The sequence below is a fragment of the Corvus cornix genome, chromosome 10, assembly GCF_000738735.6.
Source record: "Corvus cornix cornix isolate S_Up_H32 chromosome 10, ASM73873v5, whole genome shotgun sequence".
In the NCBI taxonomy this organism is placed as follows: Eukaryota; Metazoa; Chordata; class Aves; order Passeriformes; family Corvidae; genus Corvus; species Corvus cornix.
The window spans coordinates 1,456,422-1,475,868 of NC_046340.1; the positions used below are offsets into that span (position 1 = coordinate 1,456,422).

The 19,447-nt window shown below is 41.2% G+C and overlaps 2 protein-coding genes across 5 annotated transcripts in view; one reads left to right on the top strand and one right to left on the bottom strand.

The window, feature by feature from the left end:
* Positions 1-301: 301 nt before the first annotated feature.
* GLDN (gliomedin) lies at positions 302-17,574 on the top strand. The gene is made up of 10 exons (XM_039557340.1): positions 302-543; positions 4,329-4,380; positions 5,448-5,465; positions 6,119-6,226; positions 6,408-6,554; positions 7,216-7,341; positions 10,042-10,122; positions 10,208-10,333; positions 11,047-11,197; positions 14,480-17,574. The coding sequence occupies exons 1-10, from the start codon at positions 511-513 to the stop codon at positions 14,937-14,939; spliced, it is 1,302 nt and encodes a 433-aa protein (XP_039413274.1). The 5' UTR covers positions 302-510; the 3' UTR covers positions 14,940-17,574.
* DMXL2 (Dmx like 2) overlaps positions 16,972-19,447 on the bottom strand; it is a 47,544-nt gene continuing 45,068 nt past the window's right edge. For all 4 annotated transcript variants that reach the window (XM_039557336.1, XM_039557339.1, XM_039557337.1 and 1 more), the window contains one exon: positions 16,972-18,435. In XM_039557336.1, coding sequence (XP_039413270.1) covers positions 18,226-18,435 — 210 coding nt within the window. In that variant the 3' untranslated portion in view covers positions 16,972-18,225. The remainder of the gene's footprint in view (positions 18,436-19,447) is intronic.

The following is a 19,447-nucleotide window of genomic DNA, read 5'->3' on the forward strand; positions in this document are numbered from 1 at the left end:
ACATCACGCCTGGTCACAGGCTGTCCCGGGCGCATCCCCCTCTGGAAGCGACCGAGAGCAGCTCCCGCGTCCCGCCCGGCTTTTCGGGGACGGCGTCCAGCGCGGGTGCGGGAGGGGTCGGCGGCGGCCCCGCTGCCCTTGCCCTGCCCTTGCCCTGCCCTTGCCCTGCCCTTGCCCTGCCCTTGCCCGGCCCGGCCCGGCCCGGCCCGGCCCGGCCCCCGGCGCTCCCCCGGCGGGCGATAAAAGCGCGGCGGCGCGGGCGCGGCGGCGGCGATGGAGGCGGCGGGCGGGCGGGCGCTGCTGGCCGCCGTGGGGCTGCTGTCGGCGCTCAGCGCCGCGGGCACGCTGTTCCTGCTGGCGCAGTGGCGGGAGCTCGGCGCGGCGCTGCGGGAGCTGGAGGCGGCGGGGAACGGCTCCGTGCGGGGGCTGCCGCCCGCGCCCGCCGCCCGCACCAAGCGCAGCCGCCGCGGGGAGCGCGCCCGCGGCCACGTGCGCGCCGAGAGCGACGAGATGCTGATGATGCTGACCTACTCCATGGTGCCGGTACGGCCCCGCCGCGGGGAGGGCCGGGGCTGGGCCCGGCAGCGCGCAGGGCGCTCCTGGAGCGAGCGCACGCAGCCCAAGCGCTGCCGCTCCTCCCCTGCTCGGTGAACGCTGCGGGCTCAGAGCTGCTGCGGTACCACTGAGCTCGCAGGGCGGCATCAAACTTTACGAACGACAGTTACACCAACAAAGGGAGGGAAGGGGCGGGTTTGGCGAAACTCCAGAATTTCGGTGCAATAACCAGACTGCCAGGTTCCAAGTCTTGCGGTTTTTAAAACTAACACCACTAACAGACCCCCCGTGCGTTTTCTGCTGTTCAGCATCTCAGCATGAGGCGCTGGACATCACTTCAGCTCGCATCTCTTTGAAACTGATAATGCCCTTCCAGTAAGTGCTAAATTTAAGGTGGTTTTTGATGGATCAGGAGAACTGTATGTCCTTTCTCTGGCTAAACAGCACAGTTTTTTGCACATCAGTGAAAAGATGATCTTGCTCAGTAGGAACTATGTCATGTAATTGAACTAAGTCATGTAGTTGAATAGATTGAAGAGCTTTTAAGTTTTGAGCTAGAAGAAATGCAAGAAAAATATTACTGTTGAGGGAACCTTAGTGGAAACTGTGTCCCAGTAAAGATTGCAGGTCTTAGGCCCACGAAAAAGCAGGAAAGTGTCAGTCAGGCTCTTACTCATGTGTTAATATTGCTGGTTTAAAAAATTATTTACAGAAAATTCTTTTTCAGTAATGCTCTGACGGCATTTTTGTTAACAAACTATTACAGTCCTCATTTTACAGTGATAACATCTCTATTAATATTAGGGCTAATGAGTGTGTCAAGCACAGGTATTCAAAGCATAGAGTTTTGATAATGATATTGTTTGGGTTTTAGAATAATATTTTTTTTTAGCTCGGCCCTTTAAGTCCTTGTGCTTTGAGTTTAGAATTTGCAGTACAAGACTTTGCAAAAAGTAAAAATCTGTGAAATCACGTTTGTGTACTCAAAACTGTCTTTAAAATAACTTATTTTAAGAAGTCATCCCTGAGTTTAGCAGCCACAGTTTGTTTTGCTCTGTCTGATACGAATTGCTTCTCTGAGTTCAAAGGATCCACAAACAGAATCATTGGGGAAAGGATTCTGATCCTGACAGGGCTTGGAGAGTGCCAATGCCAGTTACTGCTAGGTGCTCAGACTGCAGTCATTAGTTGCAGTTGGGTGTCTGGATAATTTTGACAGGGGCCATTAAAAGTGCTGCTCTGCTGTCAGCAGGTACCACGGATGGATTACATGAATTTTGCTGCCCTCTCCCAATGGCACTGAGCACGTGCTGTGTATTTTAACAGCGTGTGGCCAGACTGTGCCCTTGTGCCTCTAAACGTCCACTGTGATTACTGCTGTGTGTGATGGGCTTCATTCAAATCTGTGCATCCTGCAGGGATTTGCCTGAGAGGGTTTGATGCCTTTTTGTTCTTACAAAACTCCCATCAAACATTTTTCATTCTGGCTGCTGCTCAGAAGAGTGTGTAACTGTGTGCAGAATCACTTGCTCAAGGGGAAAAAAAAATCCTTAAAAATATTTAAGCACCCCCTCCTCCCACTCCTGCATTTCTGTATTTTGAATCGAACTCCCACTAATGTAATTTGAAGACTTGGCTACTTTTGTAGTGTCAGACAAAGCTCCTTAGAGCTGGTGAGATGACCCCTGCTACACTGGTGGGCCTTGGAATGACACTCCAGCCCTGCTGAATGTGGGCCTGAATGGAGGCTTGGCCTGAGCAGGTTCTCTCTGGCAGGGGGGCATTTCTGCAGGGGCACTGCAGGTATCAGTGTCCCTCTGCTCTGCACAGCCCCTGCCCAGGACACATCTGTTGTGGCCACTGTTCATGAAACTTTGAGATAACCATAACCATAGGCACCAAAAATCCTATGTTAGCTTTAATAACAGGAGTATATTTTTTGTTCAGGGCCTGTTTATGTGTTTGTGTGTAGATATATTTATTTTGTAAGAGAGTAAAAACAGGAAATTGGCAAATCTGCTGCTGCAGAAAGACTGATGGGAGGGTAACAGGCCAGAAAAGTTCGAAGTGTGATTTAAGACTGTGCAAGAGGTGGTGGCTTTTGGTGGCTACCAATTACCTGAGTTGTTGTTTCATATTTTAGGTTATCTTTTTTCTTTTCCCCCCCACCATTTCTCCATGAGAAACTATGATTTTAGCATTTAAATAATATATTTTTATCTGTAGCTTTTCTTAGTGATGATGCTGGCTGAAAATGGTCTGCTCATCTTTCATAGCTAAGCTGGAGGTTCTGTCACAGGCTATTTGCACTTCTTGAGTGCCATGGTTTTTAATTGTCACCTGAGTTGCACTGACTGGTGAAAGTAGTGCTGCTGAGATAATTGAAGGGCCCCAAAGCGAGCTGTAATCACTTCAACAACCTCAACAGACCTATTTAGATTAAAATGCAGTAAGAATTAGAGTGCACATGGACAATGTGTATTTTACAAATTGCAGGGTAGGAGCCAAGTGTTTTTAAGGAGTGTGAGGGGAAGAAAACAAGCATATTCTGATATTCAAAACCAGTTAGCACTTCTCAGCCAATTTAAATTGAGACTAAAATTTTAAATATATTGTTCCAGTACAGTCTGGAATCAGTACATTCTCAGTATGTATCAGACAGAACAGGAGCTCATTGTCAAATAGGGTTTGGTTTTGCAGCAAAAGGATACTTTCCATCAAACTAATTGTCCTCTATTTGAGTCTGTTAGATTTGGCAGTTGAAAACAATGATGCATTAATTTTAAAAATAATGATTGACAGTGGCAAATAACCTTGCTGGGATTAAACTTCAATCTGCCTTTCAGATTGCCTTGCACTTGTTTCTTCTGTCTTTTGGGACTAGTGCATTCCATTAATAGTAAACAGAGTAATTGTACAAAGATGAATAGATGTGCAACTCTGGGTAAATGGTTTATAAATTATCACATATTGCACAGCCCTGAAATAGTGACCCTTTATTTTCTGGCTACAAAAATCAGACTTTGCCATAGAGAGTTGAGGGACTTCCAGAGTTCATGGTCATAATATTTTTATTTCTGCTGTTTGTTTTGATAAGTTGCAAAATGTTTTAGTGTTGACTCTCATTATGCAGGACATGTAATGTGAATGTTTGCCCAGCCAGGAAGTGTGTATTTTGCAAAGATGACTTCTCTATTGATAAATTTTAGTCTACTCTAGATTAAAAGCATCTTTATGAATGTGTCTTCCAGTCGGTTTAATAAAGTCTTGTCTTTTTGCTCGAATTATTTTGAGTGGATGAAGGTCCATGTCAAATTTACAGATCTTGGTTATTCAAAGATAAGAAATTACTTACTTGGAACACAGGTCATCTTTCTCCCTTCATATGCTGCATTAGAAAAGCTTCCATCCATTAATACAAATAGGAAATAAAATTGAATGTAATTTTTATTGGCTGGTGTTGGCTTTTAATACCTTCCACTGATAGAGTCCACAGATGGACAAGCACACCTGTCACAGTAATGTGTGAAATTTAATGACTAGGTGATAGCCCAACATTCTATTCATATTTTCAGTAAGGATCAAAATTAGGTCTATTGACAGATTCCTAGGAGAGGAACACTGCCTGAAGAGATGGATGGTGTCACAGTATTAAAGTAATTCTAAATAGCTTATTCTAACAAGCACAGAGGGACAGTTGTATCTTTGGTTTTGGAATTATTTCTGTAGGTAAAGCAAACCTGTTTTCAACTTCACTTTCTCTGCAATATTAGGTCCGAGTGATGGTGGAGCTGTGTAACAGCACCAAAGGAATATGCTTAACAGGTATGTTTGTTGCCTCAAGCATTACACCCGTGTTACCTCCAGGAACACAGACCCAGTGTTTTCAAAAAACCTAAGGGTGATAACTATGTCAAAAAACTGCTATTTATCAGAATTTTAAAAAAAGATTAATAGGTACCACTTTGGAACTTATCTGTACCCTCGTAATATAAATGCTAGAATTTAAGGAACTCAGTTGATTCTACTTGGAGCCATTTCTCTCTCATGTAATTTTCACAAGCAAATCTTTGGCTGTTTAAAATAGTAGTTGAGGTCTAGTCATGATATTTTTGTGTGTGTCACACTTCAGGCCTAACATGGGAGGAACATGGAGAGGGTAGAAACTTGCTCCCATTATTACAACTGCAGTGGAGCTTAGTGAACACTCATTTTCCTCAGCTGCAGGATATCTCACATGTCACCAGTGATGACCTGGAGCTGCCAATGGCTGAGACAGGAGAAGGTGTGAAAAGTTTTATGGGGTTTGGTGAAGAGTGTCTGGTAGCCTTTGGTCTGGTGTCTTTTTTTTCTCCTATTTAAATAGCCTGAATCCTGAACTGCAATGAAATATCTGTAAAACACAGAGAAGTGTGGCATGAATTTTTAATGTGTATTTTCACCAGGATTTTTAACTGTGACATTCATCAGTATTGCAAAGCCAGTATTCTTCTACTGGAACAAGTTTTTGGAGAACACTTACATAGAGGAAATGTACTGACTGTGAGGTATCTTGCATCCAAGGCTGTGTGAAGGCACCAAAGCCCCTGACAGTGAGGGTACATTGCAGGTGTTGTTGTCAAACCTTTTTCGACTGAAATTTGAAAAAAGCAAAACATTTACATGTCAATGTGTTACTCTTTTGGTAAGTCGGAGTTACTGCTAATGCTCAGGTAGTTATTTATAACACAAAGCAGTTAAATAGATAGATGTTAATTTTGAAATTTAAGGTGTTTTCTTCCCCTTTTACTGTTCTGATCTAGTTCTAATCAGTTCAGTTTGGAATTGCTTCATTTTCTTGTTAGGTTAAACTCACCATTTCTTCTTTCTTGTTTTTTTTTCTCTTGTTGTAGGCCCCCCAGGCCCCCCAGGTAAGACACTAGGACAATTGCAGTAACATTTGGGGCTAATTGAAACAGTTGCTGGTACAAAATAGTGAAATACAGAAATGCATCTCTCCCAAAATTGTCTTCCTTTGCTAATTAGATTAAGGTAGGGTTGAATGTTTGCCTGCCTTTATAATGCTTGTATTTAAGTCAGCTCATGCCCCTTCTGAGAGAGGGGAGGTTTTAGACATTTTAGTTTTCTAGTAGAGGGAGTAGAACACTTGATCAAAACCAAATTCAGATGTTTAAGTAACATCTAGATGAGGAGATGAGTCTATACATTAAACCCCCAGGGAAGCAGATGTTATAATTTAACACAAAAACCATATTTTTAAAAAATATTGGTTACTGATTACACCCTCCCACCTCCCCCATAACTTTTCCTCCCTTCTTATTTAATTCTGTCTCAGTTCTCACTCAGGTGGTTGCAAGGCTGTATTATGAATGGTTACTTGTTTTCTTTCTGTGCTGTTTATCCTGTGGGTCTCCTTGGAGTAATTCTCTGTATCAGAAAAATATGAGTTATGTTTTGCTGGGGTTCAACTATAGATATAAACATACTGCATGTAAATATAGCAGATATAGGGATAAACTGCATTCAGCAGTGAGAATTCAGTTGTGCTGTTTGCTTTGATCAGGGCCTCCTGGACTTCACGGACTGCCTGGCTACAATGGATCAGATGGAGTCCCAGGCACACCAGGACAAAAGGGAGAACCAGGAATAAATGGAAAAAGAGGGAAAATAGGTACAGTTTCCCTTCATATTAGTTTACAATGCTGCTTTGAAATCCAAACAAATTACAGCTATCCAGCTAAATACAGGTGAAAAAAATAACTAGAGTGAATTTGGTTTGTAGTAAAAATATGTATTAATTGGTGCTTGACACTGGACAGTGCCCTTGATACTGAAATGTTTTTTATTTCTAGGTTTGCCAGGACCAAAAGGTGATCAAGGACAGAAAGGAGAACCAGGAGAAATGGGTTTACCTGGCAAGGATGGTATGCCAGGAGGAAAAGGTGCAAGAGGAGCCAAGGGACAAAAGGGGGATGCCAACAATGATGTGATATTAGAAGGTATAGAGGAGTGCTCTTGGGAGGTCTCTCACAACAGTGTACTTGGCAGGAAGAGATATGCTCCACTTCTGAAGCATGAATGTGAGCTGCAAGGGCAGGAGCAACCTGTATAAATGTGGGCTATATCCATAGGGAAGCCTGAGTTTTGCTGTGCCCAGGAGATTGCTCTCTTTGCAAGGCAAGTCTTCACAAAAACCTTTCTGCCTGGCCTTTGGGTTGAGGTGTATGTGAATTTCACCCTTTCCAAAATGCTTTCATACAGTCAACCTCCTCCTGCTCTTTATTTCAGCTTAGTTTTATTTTTCTATTAGAAAATGAGGGGCAGATTCCCACTCAGGAATACGTGAAGCAGCTGTGTAAAATTACAGCAGTGTAGCATCTGAAATTGAGGTCTTAGAATACAGTAAGTAAAAGGCAACAATACTTTGTAACTCTCTAATGGGCCTGTAATCCAGACAGATAAAATGCATTGATGTCCCACACCTTGTGAAGTTCTGGCTGGTTCACCTTCTAACAACCAGCGTTTCAGAGAGTTTATGGCACCATCTTCTGTACTCAGAAACCTCTTAAGAGAGGCTGTTCTGTGGATGTCCTGTGGACATGCACAGCTCTCTGCAGGGTTCCTGCTTTCCTGTGTCCTGACACTGTGTTTTGTACACAGGTGCAAAAGGTGAGCCTGGACCACCTGGGCTCCCTGGGCCTCCTGGACCCCCAGGGCCTCCAGGTAAACGTAAAGGTAAAGCCAAAGCAGAGCTTCAGGAGAACATCTACAGCAGCAAATGCACAGGTTGGTGCTTCCCAGTGTTCTTTCCTGTGTCATGAACAGGTTCAAGATTAAACCATTGCTTCAAGGCTCACAGATCAGTAAGCACGTGTTTCATTTTGCTGGCATTGATAGAACTGCTTAAAGCTGAACGTGTGCTCAGGTGCTTTGCTGAAATAGAGTTTGAATAAGGCAGCAGGTTACCCTTACCTCCAGTACAATATTGGTCTTTAAATCGTGTTGTGCTCATGCTCAGGCAGAGCATTTACAAATGGTGTTTTCTATTAGATGGGATAAATTTGGAAAGTAAGAGCAATGCAGTTGAAATTTTTGGCTTTTAAATAATGAATTTTTAATTTTAGCTATAAATATAAACCCCTGATTCTGGATATTGAAGTGTCAGAACAGAGCCCAGAGAGGCTCCTTACAATGGACAGGAGAGAGCTGGAGCAGAAATCTCATCTTATTTGAAATTCAGAAACGTATGAACTGTTGTAGGAGATAACAGGGCCATTTTCTCAGGTGTGCTCTTTTCGAGTGTTGAAGCAAAATGAAATGCTTTGGAGGATAAGCTATCTGATGGATTTCTGATGGATTTTAAATCACAGTGTGAAAATGGGAGTTACACTCAAATAAAGATGAGACCTTCCTCAATGAGTTTTATGTTTCATGACTCAGCAAACCATGAGATCTTATTACCAAAATTCAATGAATAATCCAGATTTTGTAATTAAATATTCATCTCTCTTTCAAGGAAAGAGAATATATATGCTGATTTACAACTGTAATTAACTTATTGCATAAGAATACAAGCCTGGCTTTTTCAAATTAAACTTTTAATCTGTTAAAACTTGATTTCTTCAAGAGAAGAGAATAATTAGTTGGAAGTGCAGGTATATTTTTTCCTCTATGGTACTGTTAGTGAATTCTGAAAGAAACAAAACATCTCTGCTCCATCCTCCCCACCTTCCCCCAACAGACCAAATGAATAGTCTTAATGTCTTGTAAACTCCATTAACTCTCAACCAGAATATTTTATGATAGGAATCAGCAGGATATTTATCTTGGTTTTTGATGGAAAGGAAGTAGTGAAAATTTCCCATAAGAATCTCTGATTGAAAACTGTCTCTTTAATTTGAGTTGTTTTCTAATCCATGCAGCTGTGAAAGTGTTGCAAATATTCTCAAAGGCAAATAGTGCACTCAGCTTTGCTACAAACACTGACCTGGCCCTTGACTACTCTATAGTTTTAGATAAACTACTGTACAGGGAACTGCTCCTTCAGTCAGCTGCAGCCATTAGACTCAGCCCAAGAAAATCAACTTGTGCGTTGCAATTTATAATTTTTGCTGGGTGATTTTGTTTTTTGAAATATTCTGGCAATATTTCAGGATCAGAAGCTGGAGGGGGATCTTGAGGGATTGGTAATTCTAGCTGTAGGCATTCAGCTTACCATGGTTGGGTGGACTGTTTGTGCCTTACTTGGAGAAACACTGTGATCACTTGCAAACTTCCAGCGCCATCTCACCAAACGCCCTGGATAATGGATGGGAGAAATACATGTTGTTCTTGCTCTATCTTGGAGTAATTTTCTTCTGCATGAACAAAAGGAGGATATGACCTAAAGGAGAAAACAACAATGCAGTATTATCTGTCCTTTCTTTCCTGAATGTCATGGTAGCCTTGCAGCTTTACTTAATAGTTTTTTCCTATTTTTAACTATCTTTGTCACTTACTTTCATCACAGATCTGTAAATCCTAGAAACATATTAGAAGGCAACAATCCAAATCCAAGTCTAAAAAAATTTGCAGCCTGTGTGTCAAGCAGTGTGAAATGCTGGAGATAAAAGTTAAGAACGGAATTAGAAAACAAGGCTGCAATGAAATCAGGAAAACCCTCAGCCAAAAGCTGAGAACTGTTCTATGTGGTTATTCATTCTAAGCAAACTGAAATGTGGCACATTGTTTTAAGAGCAGAAGAGATACCTGGCTTTATAGAAAAGGGTCCATAAATAATTTAATTCAGGCATTAACAGTAAATACTAAGAGAAAATTCAACCAGTTAGTCCTTAAATTGTTGCAGGGTGAGGAAAGATATTTCTAGGCATTTGATTCTAATGTGAACCATTTCTGTGTGTGTAAATAATACAATGTGTCATCTCCCTTAGTATTTCACCCTGCTTCTTTTGTGGTGTGGATGCCAACCTCGTGCACTATGCACTCAGTGCATGTGTTAGTGCTTTATTGCTGTCTGGGGCATCAGCAGCACGAGCATCCACCCTCTCTGCTGGTGTGTGTGGGGATTTGGGCATGAAGTTTTAGAGTTTAACCACCACCCCCCTTCCCAAGAAAATGCTTTTGGTCTTACTGCTAAATCAGCTATTTGCCAGCTACCTCAGCTGTCTGAAGTTATCTCATAAAAGGGGCAACTCTGTCTTCCTATGTGGCTACTCAGAAATTCACAGCTAAGGAACTAAATCTGTTGTTTTAATTAGTTACTCCTCAAAGTTGACTGTCAGCCTGAACACTCCATCTCCTTGGCAGAAGTGAGAGCAAGTCTTTTCTTATCTCATTTTTTGACCAGACCAACCTAAGCATTTTTTTTTCCCCAGATGAAGCAAAATCCCAGTAATCATTCCTTCATTTTTGTGGAGTCACTGATGTGCCCATCTGTCATGTCAAATAGGCTAAAACATGCCATTTTTCTTTCTCCCTTGACTCTAGGTGAGACATGTGCTGTACCAAACGATGATACCCTGGCTGGAAAAGCTGAAGACAGAACCCCCAGTCCTTCAAAAAAAGCTGGTAACCTGCTACGAAGTGTGACCTAAGTGCTGCTTTCCCTCTCAGTGTCACAGATCATGGACATGTGCCTTTTTTCCTCCACTAGAATGTGTCATAACGTCTGTAGGAAGTCCTGTGCACTTTGTCAGTGTACAGCAAACGTTTGGAACCTGGATGCGGGAACCTGCAAACATAAGTGATGAAAGGATTTGGCTCACCATGCATTTTTCAGGTATTTTTAGTCGTAGTCACTGACCAAAAATCCATCGTTACCCTGACATTGCTTCCTTAATCCCTTCAACCTAAACTCCTAAGTATGATGAGTTTTTACCCACATCTTTTCAAGAATATTTTCCATATTACCTGTATAATACTTGACTATACATACAGCTGCAGGCATTTGTAGTATCTTTGGACATTTTCAGAGTCAACATCAGAATTTGAAAATAGTTTTTTTTTTTAACTAATCCAAGTGTAAATGCCTATTGTTCATGGCTTTTTATCCTTTTCTTTCAAGAGTTTCTGTTTCCTATGGCTTTACTTCCCTAAATTATAGTTGGGAGTTTTGCCTTTTCATTTAGCTAGGCATGAAAATGAGTCAGATGCTGCATAAGCTACATTTAGAGCCGGAAAATGTCCAGGACCTAAGTGGGAAAAGGAAATATTTCTGCATACCCAACAACTGCGTTCAGAATGAGGGCCCGTTAGGTCTGTGGAAAGCAGGCTCTTTAACATCTCCTCTCTAGATTTTTTTGGGTGTCTCTGGATTCTTTTCTCACATTCCAGCAAGTAGAATCACTACTGAAAATGCAAACACAATTGCTATCTGTCAGATAGTTGATTGAAACAGACTTTCAGTAGAGACTGAACTTTAGGATAGAGATTTCAAAATTAGATGAACCAAATGATAATCCTTTTTTTAAACAAGTTTTCCCCTTTTTTTAGGAAACTATATAAAAGAATATGAAAATTCCAATGCCTTGCTGAATGACAGCTACAGGATCATTAACATCACAGGATTCTTCTATGGATGTGGTCATGCAGTACAAAACAATCATCTCTACTATCAGAAGGGAGGAACCAATGACATTCTGAAGTAAGTCAAAGATAGCTGGCCTAAGACAAGTGATGCTGTGGGAGAAGGAGCGATGGGTTAGTGCCAGAGGTGAACCTCAGAAAGCAGACCATTCTTGTAGCATTTTGTGTTTCTTTTTGGCCCTGCCTAAATGGGAAGAATGGAGAAATGGTTCAGAGCTCTTCCCAGAACAGAACAACTCATTCTTTCCAGCCTGTAACTGAAGTACAGTACCAGCCTCCCACTTGTGCATGCAGATGTGGGAGGAGGGAAGCTGGGGGAGTAGCCCTGGACCACTACTCTGCTGTGACAGTTCTTTAGGCATTGTTCAGCTCTGTCTCGGGTTCACCTCTGCAGTTACCATGTCAGAGAGGGGCCCCAGGATGAGCAATGTGCCACGTGCACAGAGGACAACAGATTCTCCTCTTGGCTATCCTGGCATCCAACAGTTCTACTGTACATTACATTGCTGTGGGTGTTCTTCAGCTTGGATTCTTTGCTGTGTTCATAATCACAAGAAAGAAGTGAGAACTGACTAAGGAATTTGAGTACCAGAAGAAGGGATTAGATTTAGAAGAGTAAGCTGTGCATCTACCTGCATCTGAGTCAGAAGTGGTTCAGCGGCAGTGTGCGAGGCATAGGTGGGTGGTTTTGTGACTGTGGCCCGCTCATGAAACTCAGCTGTGCAGAGCCCTTGCTGTGCTGTGCTCTGCTCTGGCTGGAGGCAGCAGGGAATGCTGCTGACACAGAGGGATGCTCTGAGGCACCTGCTGAGGACAGGGCGACCTGGAGAACTACACGTTCCACGGGGATGAGTGGCTCCAGTGATTGATTTCCTCATAGGAAGAAGTTTCTGCTACTTTCCTGATGTATCTCCCTGAACTGGAACTGGGAATTACATCTCTTGTTTCAGTTTCTACTGAGGACAGAGACAAACAATACAAATCAACCCCAAAATCTCACCTTGTGGGAAGAGCCAAAGAGTCCAAGGGCAAGTGAAAGATTGCTTGTGCTTTCAAGTTCTTACACAACTCTGATGTCTGAGCCAAGAACATTTACTATACTTTGATGTCTGTTCCCAAGCAGGTGTGAGTGCTGCCTTCCTATATTCATGTGGATGCCAAGGAATGTGAGCAAGCTGCAAGGATTCTATAATATTTATCCTGCCAAGCACAAGCTCACTTTCTGGCAGCCTCCTTTTAATATTTTCCAGCGTTTTCTCTGGTGGTCTGTAAAAGACCATCACTGTCTAAGCAATACACAGTGATAGGGCAGAGACTCCTCACCTTTGCTTGGATACTGTTAATTGGGAAATGCTTCACCTCCAGATGAACACAAACTATTAGTGGAATTTTCAAATTGTCTCAAGGAGCTGCTATGGAATGGCATTTCTGTTCTGTTCTTCACTCTCTTCTTCAGCACAGACAGTATGAGGCACTATGGATTCTGTGACAGTGAAATCCTTGATTTTGGGCTCCATAAAAGCTTCTGGGAGTTTCTGTATTGTTTTAGTGGAAATTATAGGTGAGGATCTGGTTAGTCCATTTTGCAAATGTTGAAAAAAAACATTCAAAAGGAGTTTCTTGTCACACATTTAGAAGCTGGTAGACTAGGTCTGACCTTTGGCAGGTTTTCTCATGATGGTCAGACCCCCAACACTGTGATTGTTTCATTCTTTTCACTTTGTTTCATAACATGCTTTACTATCTCTTTGTTATTTTTGATTGACTTCATTGATATTAGTGATCAGGAAAGTGTCTGTAGCTCGAGTTCTGGTGGTTGATGAAACTATTACACTATATCTTGTTATTTACCCCAAGACATCAGAAGATTAAAGAATTTTGGAACCATCTGGAGTTCCAGGCTGGGCTATCCTTAACTGGGGGAGCCCAAGAGAACCTGGGAATGAAGCCTCACTTCTTTGCTCCCTTCAGGATTTTCACATAAAACAGGAAAAGACAGGGTGTTATGTACTTCAGAATTTGTGGATTTCTAATGAGTCTTGAGATGCTTTCTATCTTGTTGGCTCTTTATAGAAAAGAATCCTGAAGAAAAGTCTGCATTTCTGAGCAGCTAGTCCTGTTAAGGGCTGTCCTTCTACCCCTTGCATGAGGTTATTTATAGATGTGAAGCAATTAACAAGATTAACAGGATTGACACGTGCATTTCTCAAATCTTCTCCAGCCTTTAACTGTTTTTTTTACGGCACAAACATGCTGCTGGAATATGGAGTTGCTGCAGATGCGAGTTTTACAAAAGCTGAGGGGAACAATCTAAATTGGTTATTCCTGACTTTTCTTAGAATGATTTTTCCAATAGATGCATCAATGCAGCTTGAACAGAAAAACTGACCTTTCAGCATTCTATGTTCCTGGATCTGAACTGTGCCTGTGATTAAGCCTGTCTTGTAAGTGTAGCAGATTCCTTTATTGAGCAGTGTTTTTCCTTCCTCTATTTGAAGGATGGAGATATAGAGTGAGAGAGAAGTCAGACACTGAAATGTGCTTCTTTGCAGAGGGCATTATTTAAAAAGATGAAGCCACGCTCTCCCTGCCTTTGCTGCAGCAGTGTTATTGGGTGATTAAGTGCTGACAGCAGATGTGTCTCAGGAGGAGCTGATTACCCTCCTAAACCAGTAGAGGAACATGATTTAGCTTCTCACTGCTCCTGCCCTCAGATTATCAACCTACTATGGAATTTCAAGGAATAAAAACAATTTTATACATCAGAGATGGAAGTATGCAGGCTGTCCCATTGAGGCCAGCATAAGGTCACAATTTTGGCTCTGCAAAAGTAGAATTTTTATTCCTTTGATGTCAGCTTGAGTAAATCACTGCATTATCTTAACTGTTTTCATCAGAGGAACGCTAAGACTAGGTGAAGCTGCCCAGAATTCATGCTGCTTTGGTCAATCACATTTTCTCCCTTTAGTTCCCACCTAGTCAAAACCAAACTTTGTACAGATTCCACTTGCCAATTTTGGGCCTTCACCTGGTATCCCATTCTTCTTCATACCCATTCCTTTTAGTTGTTTCTTTCATCCTAGTGATAATAAAGCTCATAGACTAAATAAAGTGAAACCTACCAAAGCAAATCCATCATGCTCTTGTGCACCTTTCAGACTGTTATTATTTGGAATTTTCTCCTGATGTTTTGGAAGGTTGAGATTTTAATCTTAAAAGACATCAGAATGGTCCTTGAACCAGTATATTCAACAGCACCTCTATCAGTGATTCCCCACCCCATGTGTGTGGGGATGAGCTCTGATCACTCCTACTGAATCCTTGCTGTATCTCATTTCAGATTCGGGCTTGATAAGGCCTCGATGGGCACCCTGCCCATGAAAAATGCCTTACACCATGGCCGGAACTACCTCTTCTCTAACTCCAAGACGTATTTCAACATAGCAGTGGATGAGAAGGGTCTCTGGATTATATATGCCTCAAGCACTGATGAAACTATAATGGTAGCACACATTGATGAAGAAAGGTTTTCAGTCATTCGGATCATCAATACCACCTACCCTAAGTCCAAGGCTGGTAATGCATTCATAGCATGCGGCATTCTGTATGTTACTGACACCAAGGACATGACAGTAAGTTTTGCTTTTGATTTACTGAAAGAGAAGCAGATTGATGCAAGGTTTGAGTTACGGTCTTCCCAGTCTGTTCTTGCTATGCTTTCGTACAGTCTGCGGGACAAGAACCTGTACACGTGGGAGAATGGGAGCTTGATGGTGTACCCTGTACATTTTGGCAGATGAATGTATTTTCACATGCCACCTTTGACTAAAGGATCTATTTAAAGCTCTATGACGCAAGCATGGGGGTCTCTTCGCTTGGTAACATTTTCTGTTTGCTGATGGAGGTTTTTGAGTGTGTGTAAGAGGGAGGGCAGGAGCCTTTGTGCAAACACACTTCAATCACATAGGCCATCCTCATCTTTTTAAAAAATGGTTGTTCACTATTGCAGCTGGCACACAGCACAGACATACTTTTGTTTTTCCCGTTATTCAGCTGATAATTGTCTAATGTACATTGATTATCCCACAGTCATGTGCTCAGCAGAGACTATTTGTAACTTTTATTTACGATCATCTTCTCACTCATTTCCTAGTCAGTGATTATGGTCTAATACAAACATCTAAATAATGAACTTTTGTGTACAAATACCTTTGTTACTTTCATTTAATTTCCATGGATTCTCTGTGAACATTTTTTCTGGACAAATCTGTTAAAAATAATGGGGATGGAAATACTTGTTTAAATAGAAAAAAAAGCAGAAAGCTTCAAATTTGACAAGTCAAAGCAAGTGTTAATAATCAAAAGCAAAATCCAGCTCAAGTACAAGGAAAATGGGAATAAATGACATTAAATACTGAATGCACATGAATTGTACTTCTTAAATGGAGAGCTGGATGAAAAGTAGCAAGGTTTAAAATTAAAGACATAACCTTTATATATCAAATTCCATTTTTAACAATATTTGAGTTTCTTGTGTTGCTGCAGACTCTTCCTTGCCCCTTACTGCCACGCAAAGTATACCAGTGTAACTTGCTTATAACTATTTAATTAGAATAAGGCATATTTCTAAAATAAAAAGTCCCCATGTTTATCCATACAACTGAAATCATAAAATGAAGGGTATACTTTCTTGCTATTTTTAGAATCATCACACTGCTTAATGACCTAATCTGTTATTAACCGTAAGTCAGAGACTGCCAATTCACCCTCAAATTTTTGAGAGCTAGAGGTGAGAAATCATAGGAACTTTTTGATTTTAATTTTGTTCTGGTATTTCAGATTTCTAAATTTAACATTGGAACAAAACTCTCTACTGTTGTTTTTTGTATCTAGATTCAAAATCATGCTCTTGGAAAATCCCCACCTGACTTTCTAAGCTGCCTGTGCATATTGCTAAAGTTCATGGAGCACACCCAAATATTTAGAAGCAAAGTGTTATTTAAATCCTGAACTGCACTGAGCTGTTTAATACCTGTGTGATCCAGGCACTATCAAAGGGACTAATGAATTTGGGAATGTCTGTGCCTGCAAAACCTGGTCTAGCAAATGTGCTGGAAGAATTCCTCTGCTGCAGCTAAGCTCCAGTGTGTGATACAGGGATGGCTGGGCTCTTCTCAGGATACTTGCTGTTATCACTAAGGCCTTGCATGCTAGAGAGAAATGCAGAAGGGAACAAAAAATCATAATTAACACCTTGAACTTGTATACACATCAAAACTCCTAGACTAATGATTCTACCTATGCCTGTATAAAGGGTGTGACACTCCACACTCCAGAGCTACAGTTCTGTGGGCTGCTTTTCACTTTTGTGGGGGGTGTGGGGGTTTTGGCTGGTAGTTGTTTTCATGTTTGTTTGACTGTGGTGTTGTTTCAAAAATTGAATTGTGGTACTAATAAAGTAAACATTTTCAGCTAACAAGTCAGCAATATACTCGGGCAAACACTGTTCAAGTCAGGTGTGATATTTTCTAGATAATGTACCTATCTCAAAGCATGGTAAACTTCTGCATAACATTGTTGAAACACTTAGATCAACCTCTTGGAGCAGGAAGACGAGGAAATTCTACCTCTTTTCTTCTTGCAGCTGGGGAACTTCATTCTGTTAACCTTGGGCTTTTCTAGAACAGCTGAAAATAAAATGTAAACAGCTAATCTTTTTTATATCAGTACAGTCCGAGGTCAAGTTAAAACTAACTCAGGAAATACCCAGTCAATGTACTGGAGATTTAGATAAATCTGTTTAAATATAAGCAAGAGTTCTAGAATGGGCTGTTCCATGAAATAAAAGTAATTTATTTAACTTACAAAGGGAAAACCAAACAGTGACATTTACCCTTCCTTCTTTTCATACGTCTCCTACTTCACAGGCTGCAATTTAAAATCACCTTTGGAGAAAGGTGCTTTTTATTCTAGTATATCTTTCAATACAGCACAGACATCAAAATTTTCATTGGAGGAATAAGACAATTTGTTAACATTTAAATACACAGACATCCATTCCAGTCCTTGAAGAACATGTTTTTTGTTTACAACAGAAAAATACATCTGACAACAGTAGCTACTTATGTTACAAGCAAACAATATTGAACTCTGCATAGTTTATACAATATACTCTGGTAATAACGTAATTACCAGTTTTATCCACTATTTACTAGCTGGCCACATAAAGCCTGACATTCATCTGAAATGTGGCATTATATGTTCCATTGGTATTCTCTTAACAGCTTCATTTAATGAAGTATTTTCTGGACAAATGATTTTCAAAACTAAAAGCTGACTAGAAAGATGGATGTCTTCACTACAAACATTTAATTCTTACAATACATTCCTAAAGTAAAGGCAGGTGTCCAATAGAAAACATAGCTCAGAAAGAAAGGAAAATAGTGTGCAAATTAAACCCCACCGCATTTAAAAATGTGTTGGTGTGCAAGTTACAGTATCAACTGTGCAATAATACTAACTGGGGAAAAATCTCAGCATAAAATGATACATCTCTCACAGTACGTCCTTGATTGCACATGTTCCACGGCGCTTGCGTCCATTACACTTTCTGCAGAAATCAAATACACTTGAGTATCCTTAATTAAAACTAAACTATTTTACAATGAGAAGTTGTACACATGCTTCGTTTAGTGGGAAAATCTGGAATAAAAGTCATCAGAATCACGTCAGAAATGCTTACTGACTTGTAGAGCCACAGTGCTTGTGAAGCGACTGACAACTGCCAGCATCTTTACAACACTCCATAAATGCAGCTTGTGGGTCACTGAGCAATAACCCCCCCACAACCAACAACACCGGGTTAAATTCCTCATTTTTACAATCCAGTACATGCATTTCCACCCCAGGGATCCTTATGGGCATATTCAAAATACACCTGTTGTAAAAGTGTTGGTTTTCTCCCCATAATAATGCTGCAGTAACCGCTTTGAAAGGAAACACAATGTTTTCTTTCCACAGTGCATATCACTGTGGTTTTAGCTACTTGAAGGGACATTCTAGAAACCAGGATTAGCTCACAGAACACTACAGAATGTCAAAAATGCCTGAAGGTACATTGAAAGCATTGGGAAGGACCCTCATTTTCAGTGTGCCATCTGCTCCACAGGAGAAGATACGATTGCCTTGCACAGTCTCAATCTGGGTGACACCAGCACCAATATTCCTGAAAAGGGATTGCTTAGCATGTTCGTTTTTAAATGAATGAATTAAATTGTAGCCAGTCAGTCTCCACACCTGTATCAAAAGAATGACAAAAGGAGATGAATATTAAAGATTTGTATTTTCATGACTGAAGTTTAAGATTCCTGGCTGCTCTAAACCCTATTCAGCAAAGATAAAGGATATTTTTTGTTGCCTCATTACAACAATTACTACAAGTCCAAGAGTCTCGAGAGCCTCCTGATGCAGTGTAAGGCTGCCTTACTGTGGACCAGCTGGGTACTGGGCAGGGTGAAGCTTCCCTGTGTTACCTGATCAGAGTCCTCCCAGCTTCCCCCCGTGAAAGCTGCAGAAATGGACAGGTGGCATTTTCATCCAAGATGACTACTGTCAGCTTTCCAGCAGCTGGAAATGCTTTCCTGCTAAGGAATGCTGCAGAGAGTAAGCTGCACAGTTAATAAGCATGCAGAGTGGCAGGAGGCACAGCTGCCTGTTGTGTCCTAAGTAGCAGGAGCCTCATCGAGGCCAGGCCATGAAAGCCCTTATTAAACAATCCTCCAGCTAAAAGGAAAAAAAACTGTATTCACCTTCCCTTTACCATGTTGTATTTCCTTCCTTTAGATTACAGGTAAAAAGCCCCTTAAAACAGGAACTGCATTTCTGGTTTGGTTTCTTTTTTTGGTTTTGTTTGTTTGTTTTCATGTTGGTGTTTGTTTCTTGCTACTCTGACATCTCAGTAGCTGTCTGGAGCTACAGCATCAGGAGAAAAACCAGAACTTGGTGATACAGAAACTGTACACAGTGTTGAAGTTGCTGAGCGCCCCCTGTGTTACAAAGTAATGTCCAACGGCAAAGCCAGAACATTTTTAAGAGAGAGAAAAACAAAGGTAAGATTTCAGAACCGTGCACTTTGCTTTATCCACTTAAATTCCGTCTCACAACCTTAAAAGGACTAATCTTTAGTGGAGGAAAAACCTACTTGCTTTAGAAGCGTCCCAGTGTGTTTCAGTTGACATTATAACCGTAAAGCAAGCAGGCTGTACATCAAGAGTACGTTTGGGGTTTGGTTTTGTTTTGTTATTGCATT